The following is a 13,789-nucleotide window of genomic DNA, read 5'->3' on the forward strand; positions in this document are numbered from 1 at the left end:
TTAATAAGCTACAAGAGGAGCTAAGCTTTCACATGTAATATTGATCTTTTTTTGTGAGTGTTATACTTTAAGATACATCACACAAATGTGCCAGTAAATTTAAAATAAGACATAAATGTCTGGTCTTCTGGGCTCAAAATTCTTGAAAGTGGCTGGTCCTCAAAGCGTTCAGTTTTTAACACTCTCTGATTTAAGAAATTCATCCCACTTTCTCACACATAACATAATTCATCTTGTGTAAGAAGAAATTTAGTTCGAAAGTAACGCTTTTCGTACCACCATTTGCAATACTATCCCGAGACTGTTAGAAATAGGTTCGATTTATCAGTCGTCAGAGAGCGCTAAAAACAGGTGTTATCGCGCGTGCGCAGCTGCAGTGGTGTAGGAAGCTCACATGTTCGTATGTATAAAGCACTAAGAAAGCTTACAATACACCATAAAAGAAACAGGACATCAGAGGATACCCCAAGAGAATCGGAATTTCATAACCATACTAAAATGCATAATTTGGCTTGAAGTGCACATTGTTTTTTTTCCAGATTCACAACGAAGTAGGTCCCATCTGATATTAAGCTTTTCAATGTGGTTTTTGGTATGTAAATTTTCTGGAGTACCAGTACTGTACTATCTCATATTTGGTTCTTTATTATGGCAAAATGCCATCCATGGCAGAAGATGAAAACATGCACTTGAAATTCAGCAGACAGTTGGAACTAGCCAATACTGTGGAATGAAACACTTCGTTTCAAATAAACTGATTGCCTCAGCAGAGAAATTAGTAAAGCCAAATTTCTTTAGCAAACTGACAAAAATAACTTCATTGTTTTGCAAGGTGATTAATGCTTGACTGCTAATAACTTGGAAATAAAATAAAATCAGAAAAACTGAAACCAATAATATATTTTTGCCCTCTTTAATTACGTGAAGGTAATTTAATTCACTTGATAGCTCTCAGCCACAGAAATCCATTTTGTTTTCATTTGACATGGGAGCTGTAAACAAGGAGGAAACAGCAAAATCACTACAACTCAGACAACCCTGCACATGCGCGAATCTGGCAGCTAGAGCACGCGAGAAAAATTTTTCTCATTACCATCTGGGTGCTTGCTGCTACTGCTGATACAGCTAACAGCCACACTACAAGTAGCAAAAAGCAGGAGAAGGTGCTGCTCATACGCGAGTCAACTACGCATGTGCATGAGCCCGCTGGCAAATGGTTAAATGAAACTAATGTAAATAGTTGTGACGCCACGCTCATAGAAAGCAGCTTATTGTTATGACGTAATACGTAGTCTTCGCCCTAAGGCCTCTTGACATATTTTTGCTGTTTGCAGACGCTTATGCATGTACGGTGTTTTGTTGTTGTAAATAGCGCATTTCCTTTGCCTTTAAAGTTTTATTTTTTTATCCTCTCGTTTATATTTTATTCCTGCAGAATCATTCTCCAGTAGCAGGATACAGTAACATTCTTTGCTAAAGACTTCATTCTTACCGCTGAAATTACAATAATTTAACCGAAAGCTAAAACAATGAAAAATTCTTGGAATTCTGAAAAATTCCCATCTTTTTCCCGGTTTTCTCCGAATAAAAAATTTCCCAGGTTTTTCCCACATTTCTTGGGTCGTATACACCCTTAATAAAAGTGTCATTTCTGTTCGTCTCATTGTGCATTTCTTTCAGTTAATTTCTGTATTATACTGTAGTAGTTCTTTCCATGTATGACCAAGTTTCATCAAGTTACGTTACTTGGCAGTGACATATCATGCAAATGTCACTTTGATCCTTAAATGTTAAACACCAGTGTATTATAATGTAACATTAGTTGATATGAGTATCATCATAAATGTACCAGATTGTGCTCTGTTGTATCCATTACTGCAAATTTTATGAAAAAATTCATGATTGTAAAGTCATTGTTCTGCTCGATATCCTAGCAACTGTAATGCTATTGGGATCAACTGAACTCATAATCAAATAAAATGTCCATGCCAATCTTCTGAGCTACTTCCAGGATGTGATGCTTACGTATGTTGGCTATCTGACTGCAATGATTTCTTATTTGACATTTTTATTTATTGACAACCTCCACATTCCTTAACAGATCTCTGAGTTTCTCTTTTTACTACTGCCCATGCAGTTTTAATTTTGCTATCTGATTTATTAACTTCAGGCATTATACAGAGATTTTCCCATGTTTTAATCATAGCATAGTACATCTTTTTGTATGAGATCAGCTTCACTTCTCTGTTTGTCCTTATCATTTCATAGAATTTGCTTTTCCTTGCACACAATATTTTGATAATCTTTGTAATCCTAACGTTTTAACGTCTTACGTGACACATTTTATAGCTTTCTTTGAAAAGCAGCTGTTAAAGTTCAGCAGAAATTCATTAAATATGGAGTTGACACCTGCCACATTAAACACACCCATCCACTCAGCTTCCCCTAACACTGCCTTGAAACTTTCTGTTGCCTCTCTATTAATTATTCTGTTTTACACGATATCACTTCACTGTAATCAGGTAAGTTATTTAGTATGGCCAGTAGTGCATCATGTTGAGAGGCCATTTCACGTATAAATAATACTAGTGTACTGCTTTCCTCTATAATCCTGTTGAGAAAACCAACACCAGAACACATCATTTCTTTTATCCGAATCAGAAAATTACTATTAAAATCTCCACAGACTATCAGTTGCATTCTTTTTTGCTAGGTGGCACAATAACGAAGCAAATTTTTCTAACAACATTTGAAAATTTCTGAGCAGGGATCTATATACAGTAATAACTACAAATAACTTCTCCAGCAGTGACAATTCACATGCATAAGCTTCCAGTTCTGGTTTAATAGATTTGTACTTGGTGTTATTTTTAATTTCTCCTTTCTCTACTTTTCCCATGGGAAAGAAGGCTGCTCATTTATAACACTCTACATTTAAAATATTGCTTACTGTATTTCCATAGTGCTCAGGCATACATCATCAGCTTCCTTTAGACACCTCATCTCATGTAAACAGAAAGTTAAGCAGTCCATTGTCTGTTTTCTAGTCCTCCAACATTCTGATGCATCACAGGAAACGTACATAAATAAATTTGTTTTATGTAGACGTCTTTTAAAGCAGTCAGTTTGAATGAGGTGTTTCAGCTAAATATAGGCTTACCTCTCACACCTGTAATTACAGGAATTCCACCACTGAGGCGAGCTCCCCCCCCCCCCCCCCCCCCATTTTCAACCATTAGTTCGGCTTATCTTTTTTCCTCCTCCTATTAAGATGTTGGGCATGTCTCATGTATCCTAAACAGCACAAACTGACAGGCACTGCCCCAAAGTTTGAGTCAGTAACAACCTGGTCATTCCCTATTTGTCCTGCATCACAGCTTTTTTCATCCAGAGTTGATCATGCCACAGCATACCTCAATAATGTTCACATTTTTGCATGAGGTTGCTGCATCCAACTTATACTGGTCACTCTTGATGCTGTACTGTATTTTTGGCCAGGCTGTTGCTTGCTCCTCTAACTATCAACACCTAGTCCCCTTTACTCAAATGCCTAGCCAGTGCCTCAATGTCCTTTGTCACCTGGCCAGAGATATAACTGTTTTTAGGTACTGCATCAGTGGCCTGCCACAGTTGTGTTTGTACTTGCAATATGTGTAAACCAACCAAAAGTAAAATCTGAATGAATGTCATATGAGGAAAAGCACATTTTCAAAAGCTGAGCTATAACACTAAACACAATGTTCACGTGACTATCCACTGCTCAGTATTTCCTATTTAAGCTAAGTAATAGTCTTTATCACATCACTGTTTGTAATGCTGACTACCTCCCATTTTCTGAGCTGTTATTTCTCTTATTTTGTTTCTGCACTTGTGTTTATGCAGAACACACAGTACATTACTAGTTTCTTCCCATTGTGAATTAAGAAAGTGATGTTGAACATCAGGTTGTATTTTTATGTGCAATACTGTTGCTTCAAATAAACACATTCCCTACAGCTTGCACCAAATAAACTACCACCTTACCTCTTTTCAATTGTTTCCTTCCAGGTGGTATTTTCACTTAGAAGATCACGGAAGTTGTCTGTGGAGACTATAACTCCACCAAGTTCTGCTGCACACTGCACAATGAACCTAGCAATAACATCAGAATTGTTATTATAGTATCTAAATACAAACTTGAAACATGTTAATCATAGCATGTTTCATATAAAATAAAAACATTTGAAGCAATAACAAATTAAAACATAATGTTCAACTTATGAGCTCAACTTGAATTTTCTATTATTCCACATCACCTCTCTGAGTTCTGCCACTATTCCCTTCCTTTCCATCAACACATACAAAGAAATTTTACCTTCCTACATAAAAAATTCAAAGTAAAAGAATGGGTGACCTGTTTATACTTCACTTTCACTTTCATGAAATAATACATACTGTTGTTACATTTATCTAGTGCATACCAAAACATTAGAGACAGTCAATGACATGAACAGACTTAAGTGGAGACTTTCTCATTAGATTAATATGTTCAGCCACTCTCTGCACACACAGGCGCAAATTAGAATGGCTGCCATTTGAGGGTGACTACAGAGAGACAATAATGGAGAAACCATTCAAAAAGTGGAAACCATTCTGAAGACTCAATGGATTGCGCAAAAGATCCATGTAAGGTCTGTGGAAAAACAATCCATGACAATTTTCACATGTGGCTTCTTCCTTTGCTCAGTCCTTTCCACATGCAGAAAAGCTGTAACACTAAACACAATGTTCATGTGACTATCTACTGCTCAACACTTCCTATTTATGCTAAGTAATAGTCTGTTATCACATCACTTTGCCAGCCAGACAGTTATGAGATCAATAGATAGTGAAGAGTATCTTATAGTTAGCTACCCATGCAATGTTAACAATGTTGAGAGGTGGTCTATAGGCAACTGTATGCTGACAACTAACTGCAAAAGAGTATAAAAGTCATCTACGATCTACCAGACAAAAATCACTCACGAACCAACAGTTGAGATTCTGACTAACATGGGTTATGAGAAAACAATGAATAAAATATCAATGAACATGCAGATTCCAAAAATGTGCAAATAATAATAATGGTACTAAAAGAGTAATTACTGGAAGAAATTGAACTCTAGGGAAATATCTTGGATTTAAAAGAGGTTATCTGCAAGTGATTAACTGCACAAAAGGGAGCAGAAAATTCAAATTAGAAGGAAAAATTTTAAAGCTAACACCTACAGAACAGGTGAAGCCAGAAGGTAAGGCAACAAAGGCATGGTGTGAAGTAGGTTCATAATAGGAAGACAGTGCATAGAGAAAATATCAACAGTAGATTCAAAAATCATTATTTGAAAGAAAACAGAAAATATGTTCGAAAAACATCATTTGAAAGACAAAAGAAAATATATTTAAGATAAACAGTATAGTCATCAAACTATTGAGAAGAAATACAGAAGAAATAATACATTGTGTTAATGAAACAATGTTAACTCATATCAACCAGTTTCCAAGGCATTGTTACCCTTGTATCTATTGATGCTGTGTAGATTATATTCCGGAAATTTTGTTGCTCACCTAATACTTGCTATTGGTCACTTTAGGCTAGGGCGACAGAAGCATAGTGTTTCTGGTACAGGGGAAGTGCTGAAGCAAGATGAACAGTCCTGTGGGCATGTGGCAAGCTAAGGAACAAACTGCACAAAGACAAATGTCAAGTGAACTGCTGTGCATCCGAAAACAGTTTTATGTAGATGAAGCAAAGCAACATCCATCTATGTAGTGAGTTTCTCATCAAAACTATCACGGAAAAAATTAAAAAGCTGCTGTTTTGGGATTTACGCGTGTTCTGTGCTATGCAATCTTTCACAGTCAATAGTGAGGAACCTATTCAATAAGAAATTTAATTCTTTCACACTTTATAATCCTACATCGCAGCTTGATAAGGAACTGGCTCTCTGAAAATAAGTACAATATAACGTTTCATGAAAAGTTTCTAGTGAAAACTTAGTTGCTGGCCAGTTTACATATGGTTAACTTTAAGTAATACATTATTTCCCACAAAATTTAGCAAATATATCAAAATTGTTTTTAATACTGGAAGGAGAGCCATAGATGTGATATGTGCTGGTGTTTGCCCTCGATGAATTACAACGCACCACACTCGAGGTTATGGCTGCTTGCTATGCTGAGTTGTGCCTCATGTTTCACTTTTGTATGTTGTTTATGAAGTCAATCACATTTTAAGTCAACATTACATTAAAAATTATTTTCATTTTAAAATTAGAGATGCGAGATTTGCATATCCAGGGGCACAGTTAGCTATATATTGGATGCTTTGTCTTGCCTGCCTTAGTCTTTTATTCATGAAACATTCAGTAACTGTTATTGTTAACAAATTTTAAAAAGTGATAAGCAAAGGTGACCTAGTAACAATTTACCTTGCAACTAAATGACAATAGAAATTCAAGACCAAAAATGCTGTTGATTTAATACAGTGAGAAATATTCTGAGAATGAAGATAGTTTTATTTGTAGCCGCAAGGAGTCCACACAAGCACACTGAATTTGTGACCCCTCCCCCACGTTCAAGTGCAATAGTGGTGTACTTAGGGCTGTAAGTTTTGACAGAGAGAAAAGTACACCAAAAGTACTGAGTGCATCCAGTACTGAGTAATCAGTTATTACAAGGAGTTTAAGTAACTATGAGGAGATGAATCAAAACTTTTCCAACTGCTTCAGAATGTTTTTCTCAACTTTTGATGAATTACATCACACACTTAGAAATGCATTACACAAGCAAGACCTTCAATGGAAATGTTGGCTATGACTTTCAGGTAAATCCTAGTGTATTATTATTCTATCTCTGCCAAAAACTACCCCAGCTCACAACAAAGTAAGTAACTCAACAATGTTATGAAAAGAATAGACTGCTACATATCGTTAAGATGTCATACAGAGTTGCCGCCAGGCACAACAAAAAGACTGTTAGACACTGAGCTTTTGACCAATGCCTTCTACAGAAAAGAAAAAATGTGGGCATGCGCACAATCTCCAAATCTGTTGCAATTCCAAATGATCCTTGAACCAAAATACAACAATGCATAAGGAAAAAGATAAACTTACCAAAAGATTCTCTCTACTTGAATGCTCTGTGAAATCAATAATTAATTCACACCTGATGTCATGCCATTCAGCACCTTTCTTATTTCTATCCTTATATTAATCGGTCCTTATGTTCCAAATACAAGGCCTCTTCTCCACCTCCATTATTAAAATCTCTGTGTCGATTTGCTCTCCATATGTACAGAGGGTACATTGTGTAAAACACTGTAGCTATACACCCATAATGAAGAATCTAACATAGCCTGCTGTCAACTGGTCACTCGCCCCCAGCACTGTTGTCAGCTGGCCCCTCATCTTAAGTCTGCTGCACTGCACATATGTGAACTAGCAATCGATTTTCGTGGCTCATAGCAATGCAATGGCTGCTGTGCGATATCCATTTCACTATGGGCGAGGGGGCTAGCAAGCTGCAAAATTCCACAGCCGCAGATGTTCGCCCTGTGTGGACAGTTGTAACTACCCTGTGCGTCATAGCAGTGTGTCCATTTACTACGCAACTAACTTTACACAAATATTCCACTCGTGTGAACCCAGCCCCAGATGGCAAAAATTCATCAGCACTGTGTATAACAAAATTTGGTACAAGAACGGCATTTTGATGAAATGTAAGAATTTTTGTTTCCTTTCCAGTTTTTTGAAGTAAAACGAGCTGCTTAGAACTATGTTCATGACAAAACCTGATGTGTCAATACTCCTTTTGTTTCACTGAAGTATAACTTTCTCATAACGCTTCATTATTTCTACTTCCTCCTGCACATATACTGTATGTACCTCCACCAAACATATGGTTTTAAATGACAATAAGCTAGTAGCTGGTAGTCATGAACGTGTCAGGTACTATGAAAAGTGATATGTGAAGAAGTACAACTGTGGCAAGACAAAAGAAATATAAATAATGTATAGCAGTTAAGAAGTATTCATCAAATGTGCAGTCTTCCTGTGATGATAATATTATCTTCACAATATGGCAGATAACAGACATTAATGGTAAGATAATAAAGTATGTGAATGACATTTCAACAGATATTCATTGTGACATTTCCTACTATGTCGAACAGTCTGAGAGTACCGCAAAGCAAACTAACCAACACGATAGAAGCATTCAAAGACATAAGTAAACCAGAGACAGATACACCAGTAATTACTGCAATTAGAATAACTGGACTATATTAACAAATACATGGACAACATGCATAAAAATAGCAATTCCACTCATTTATTGGATACAAGAAATATGGCACTGGAAATTAATAATTTTCAGAAAGGAATCTGAGAAGGCCTACAGGCAAGTCATCCATAAAATTAAGTCTGCTGTAGATAAAAATATCTCAGTACAAGGTGAACACACTAACATTATTTCTGGCTGATGTCACAAGTTTAATATTGCTTTTAACCTGGAGTTACTGACCTACTCTTTCCTTTGTAGCTTATAAGGTGTCTGGCCACCTTAGTACACTTCATATATTTTGTCTGGAGCTGAGTAACTATAATTACTACACTGAAGAATAAATATTGTCAAATATAATTTGTTGCTATCAGATTGGCTGAGTTTCTCCTGTTGTGGTGAATTTTTGCCTACTCCATAACGTTTTGAGTTTTATATTATTACTGGTATTTTTATTATTTGTAAAGTGACAAACACAGATAATGTAGATCGAGGTAATTTTGGTCATTCTCCAGATTATACATGAGTTTCTTAACATTTTATGCTTTACATCATATGAAACTTACATTAACATCCTTTTGATTTCTAGAATGAAGTTAAAGGTACAACATTTACTCCTCATACCTGTCATCATATGGCACAATGAGTCGCCCTTCTATTCTTCTGCTTGGTGTGAATACAACCTGCCCACTCCTCTCATACTCCTCCAGTTCAGAACGAAGGTCAGGTGGGCAAGCACCCCTCCGGAATGTTGGCACAAATGCTGTCACTTTATGACCACGCTTCAAAAAGTACTTGATACAAATGTGCAGTCCTCGCCATGAAAAACATTTTCCTTTTCCATGCCTTTATTATATATGCCATAAAACAGAAGCAAAGTACATCAATTAATAGGGTTCCAAGTGACTACAGTGGAACTTATAAATACAATCTCATTTCCTAAGCTTGTGCTGCATCAAGTTTCTCCTAAGAATATCTCACAATTTACAAACACTTAAGTTGATTTAATATTCATTGAAGAGGAATAGCACAGTGATTTAACAAGCGGAAAATAATATGGCAGTTAAAATAAAAAGCAATGTTATTAAAGGCACTAAGTCTAAAAATTGTAATTTGCTGATTTTACTTCATTGTGACATCACCTTCCCTCCATTTAGTAGATGGTTTCACAACTAACTAGAAATCTCAGATACATGCACTGATATGACTTCTTATGTTAGTTATTGAACAGAAAATTGAGCTACTAAATTGGAAACTTTTTCACGAAGTGATTTGACGCCAACTGCAGCTGATAAGAGTGTGTGTGTGTGTGTGTGTGTGTGTGTGTGTGTGTGTGTGTCAACAGCAAATTTCTTGTCAATGTCATTGAAATGACAGACCAACAGAAACAAAAAATTTCTATTATCAGTATTTTTGGCAATAGATGGAAAAGAAGATGAAAAGGAAAGAGCTCCAATGGTGAGCTCTCGAAGTTTAAAGGAAGCCCACCTACACTAATTCATATTCAACCAATTTGCAAACATGGATAAGAATACACACAAATAAGAGCCACCAATAACATAAATTGTGGTGGGGTAAAATCAAACAATGGAAACTCCAGACAGGAATAGTAACAATGTTGGAAAAGACAGATTGCTACTTACCGTAAAGAGGACAGATTAAGTTGCAGACAAGCATAATTAATAGACACTTGCATAAAGCTTTTGGCTACAGCCTTCATCAGTAAACACACACACACACACACACACACACACACACACACACACACACACACACACACACACGACCGCCAACTCCAGCATTTTGAGCCAGAATTCAACTACCACACAGGATGCGAGCAACAACCTGGAGGGGCCTAGGAAGAGGAAGGGATAATACACTACTATCCCTTCCCCTTCCCTGGCCCCTCCAGACTGCTGCTTGCATCCCACGTGATAGTTGCATTCCAGCCCGAGATGTTGGAGTTGGCGGTCGTGTGTGTGTGTGTGTGTGTGTGTGTGTGTGTGTGTGTGTGTGTGTGTGTGTGTGTGTGTGTGTGTGTGTGTTTCTTTTACTAATGAAGGCTGTGGCCAAAAGCTTTATGTGAGTGTCTTAATTGTGTCTGACTGCGACTTAACGTGTCTTCTTTACAGTAAGTTCAAATGGCTCTGAGCACTATGGGACTCAACTGCTGAGGTCATTAGTCCCCTAGAACTTAGAACTAGTTAAACCTAAGTAACCTAAGGACATCACAAACATCCATGCCCGAGGCAGGATTCGAACCTGCGACCGTAGCGGTCTTGCGGTTCCAGACTGCAGCGCCTTTAACCGCACGGCCACTTCGGCCGGCTACAGTAAGTAGCAATCTGTCTTTCCTATGCTGTTGTGGTGGGGTAAAGAAGGGATGCCATATTCCTTACATGGAACATGGTCAGTAGGAACAGGCAGATTCAAATTTGTGCACAATTATTAACACCTACATGAAGAGAAACAGTAATCTCTTCATTTCCAACACAGCCACTTCCTTACTCTTCTCTCTCAGCAAACAAAAACATTTCTACAAGCAGAGTGATCACGTGTATCTAGAACGTATCCTTAAATAAAGCTGTGCCAGTAACCAGCAGCTGTCACAGAAAGCGCTAAAATCTTACAAATGTCAGCTTTACCCTGTTTTCATCTGTTTATTAAAGGCTTTAGAGCTACAAGGCCAATTTTTACATTTTTTCCTCTCTCTACACATATTGGCAGAAGTTTTCCATCACTTCTTTTTTCGAAACTCATGGCACAGAAAACAAAAATCGGCTCTGAGACATAGGTACATATATTCCTTTACAATGTGTCCAGCCCACTGGGGAGGGGGGATTATTTGCTAATGACAAAATTGGCTGTTTCCCATGGGTGGTTTTCCACGGCACTCCTGAGCAACATCAAAATGTGGTGGAACATCCCCCTGCTCAGATACAAGCTTGAATCCATCGTGGCATACCAGCAACAAGATCATTAAGTCAGCTCTGGTTCAAACTGTCCCATTCTCCAATCATGATTTGACATAATTTGCGCAGCATATGTGGTCACTGGCAACTTACAAAAAAAGATTGTTCCAATCTATCCCAAACATGTTCGATTGGATTCATCTCCAGACAATAGGTAAGCCACTCCATTTTGGTGATCCTAACTTGCTGGATGTTAATGAGAACAGCACCATAATAAGCATGCGAGATATCAACCATCAAGATGAAACTGCCACCAAAATGTTGACGATACAGTACTACTATTGGTTGCAAAATCTGGTCCCTGTATCACAGAGCAGTTAAAGTGGCCTCAAAAATCACAAGGAATGTATGGTGGTCACATATGCCACCCCAGAATATCACTCCACCACCACCTTGTTCACATGTGGAACAGTGTTGGAGGCATTCAATATTACCAGGCTGTCCCCATACATTTTATCTGCGATTATCAGAGTACAAACAGATCCGGATTTTGTCAATAAACAGCATCCAATGCCAATTTTGGGGTGTCCATTCTGCACAATGTCTTGCCCATCTGTAATAGTCCATGGTAATGAGGTGAATGATGTCGTGCTCGTCATGGTTGTAGGGAATGGAGATGTGCATCATGAAATCATCTCCTAACAGTTTGATGTGATGCATTAGGCCTGTAGCCTTTTTGAATGCTAACTCAATTCTGGAGTACTCAACCCAGTTGCTTTGACTCAAAACTTGTAGATACCAAACATCCCGTGCAGCTGTTGAACTGCCTGTGCAGTCTCCTCAACAGTGTCAACTGGAACCAATTCCTTATCTGCAGCCATCACTTTGACTTCAGTGCACACATCAAGCAACTTTCCTGGTTGACAAGCCTTTTGTGTGTAAAGTGACGATGCAGACCCAATCACTGGTCATGACTGTCCTTCATGGCATTATGTACATTCATTCTACTGTTCCACAGACATTTCTAAGATGTCCTACAAGTGATTTACTTTAAACTGAAATGCTGTAATCCATTCAGGTGCAACACACTATCCGTAGGTAGCACTCGTGGTAACTGTGTGTATTTACAAACGTCAGGGAGCAACCTTCCGACACAGGAACAGTCACAATAACAACACAATAGCACAACATATAAGGGTGATGCAAAACTTTTGTTGAAATGTATATATTTTGCAGGAGACATATTTTGAACTAATAAAAAGTACTACTGTAAAAAATAGCCAAATTTCAGATATTTTCTGAAAGTGGTGTTGATAATGAAAGAAAATGTTAGAGACATAAGTTATCTAAAAACTTTATAAATCTTTAACCATGGACAGTTCATCAGAGTGATGAGCACCACACACCCACTTGAAGTAGAGAAACTGTATATCAGTTGGATGTATATTTCTCACCACAAATACTCGAATTATTGATAAACAGTGTGAGGGGATACTGCTTATCTGAAACACAATTTTGAAATCTGCTCTTCAGTTCTGTTCATTCATCTGTGATTGTCATGACAATCATTGATATTCCAGGATGCAAACAATAAAAAATATTCAAAACACACACACACACACACACACACACACACACACACACACCTCTGAATCGATACTTCATGATTTGTAGCCCTGATCTTACAGGTGTGTGAGAAATGCTTGTGACAACTGATAGTGGGTTAGGGGAACATTGCAATGGGGAGGGTGGGTAGGATTGCAGTTGCAAAAATAAGGATGACCTGTGTTAACAATCACAAAACTTAGCATATGGATCATATATACAGGGTGTAGGCAAATGATACAAATTTCAAGCAATTGTATTGAGTGCCTTCAGAAACAAACTGAGGAAACTAAGAATTCATGTCCACATATATCATTCCACAATGCTATAGTATGTCCAAGTTATGGGCTCAGCACTTGCTGCTAGGCTACCCCTCCAGTAAGAAATTTTCTACAGTGTTATTGTAGGGGTGGTGGACACTTCTATGGTAACTAAAATCTTAAACATTGTGAGAAATGTTTAGGTGAAGGATACTGTGAGAACAAAGGGTGTGACGTGTCCCCCTGCATAGTTCAGAGGAGATGCTGGGGCAGAAGTGCCTTAAAAAAATCAACCACATCCTTCAATAGTGTTTCGAGTACCCCTAGACTTGCGCTGATAAATCAGCAGATCTAATCCAAAATCTTACACTGATCCACCGATGTAAGAATATCTCACCCACAGCTTTACACTTGGCCACCAAAGTAGTATTCTATCATTTACCCAACCTGTGGAATATCCTAGCACATCCAAACACCACCCCTGCTTTTACGTTGCACCTCGCTGATAATTTCTCTCGGGAATGCGTGAGTAATACACTCGTGTGGCATCCTCTGTCCAATTAAAGATAGCATAGAAAGCAAGTCACACCATAACCCAGTTGTGCTGCAATTATTGTGAAGCATTCTCAGTGGACTTAACAAAATGTTACTAAGCAAAAACTTTCTGAACATCTAGAGCCCAATGCCACTGACTTCCATGACCACTCTAGTAGTCGC

At 37.8% G+C, this 13,789-nt stretch overlaps 1 protein-coding gene across 1 annotated transcript in view; it reads right to left on the minus strand.

The window, feature by feature from the left end:
• The window catches only part of LOC126473379 (uncharacterized), a 48,199-nt gene that overhangs the window by 11,808 nt on the left and 22,602 nt on the right, over positions 1-13,789 (minus strand). The window contains exons 4-5 of the mRNA XM_050100388.1: positions 8,920-9,141; positions 4,024-4,131 (exon numbers count right to left, since the gene is read on the minus strand). Of these exons, the coding sequence (XP_049956345.1) occupies positions 4,024-4,131; positions 8,920-9,141 (330 nt within the window). The remainder of the gene's footprint in view (positions 1-4,023; positions 4,132-8,919; positions 9,142-13,789) is intronic.

Source organism: Schistocerca serialis, chromosome 4 (genome assembly GCF_023864345.2).
Source record: "Schistocerca serialis cubense isolate TAMUIC-IGC-003099 chromosome 4, iqSchSeri2.2, whole genome shotgun sequence".
Lineage (NCBI taxonomy): Eukaryota > Metazoa > Arthropoda > Insecta > Orthoptera > Acrididae > Schistocerca > Schistocerca serialis.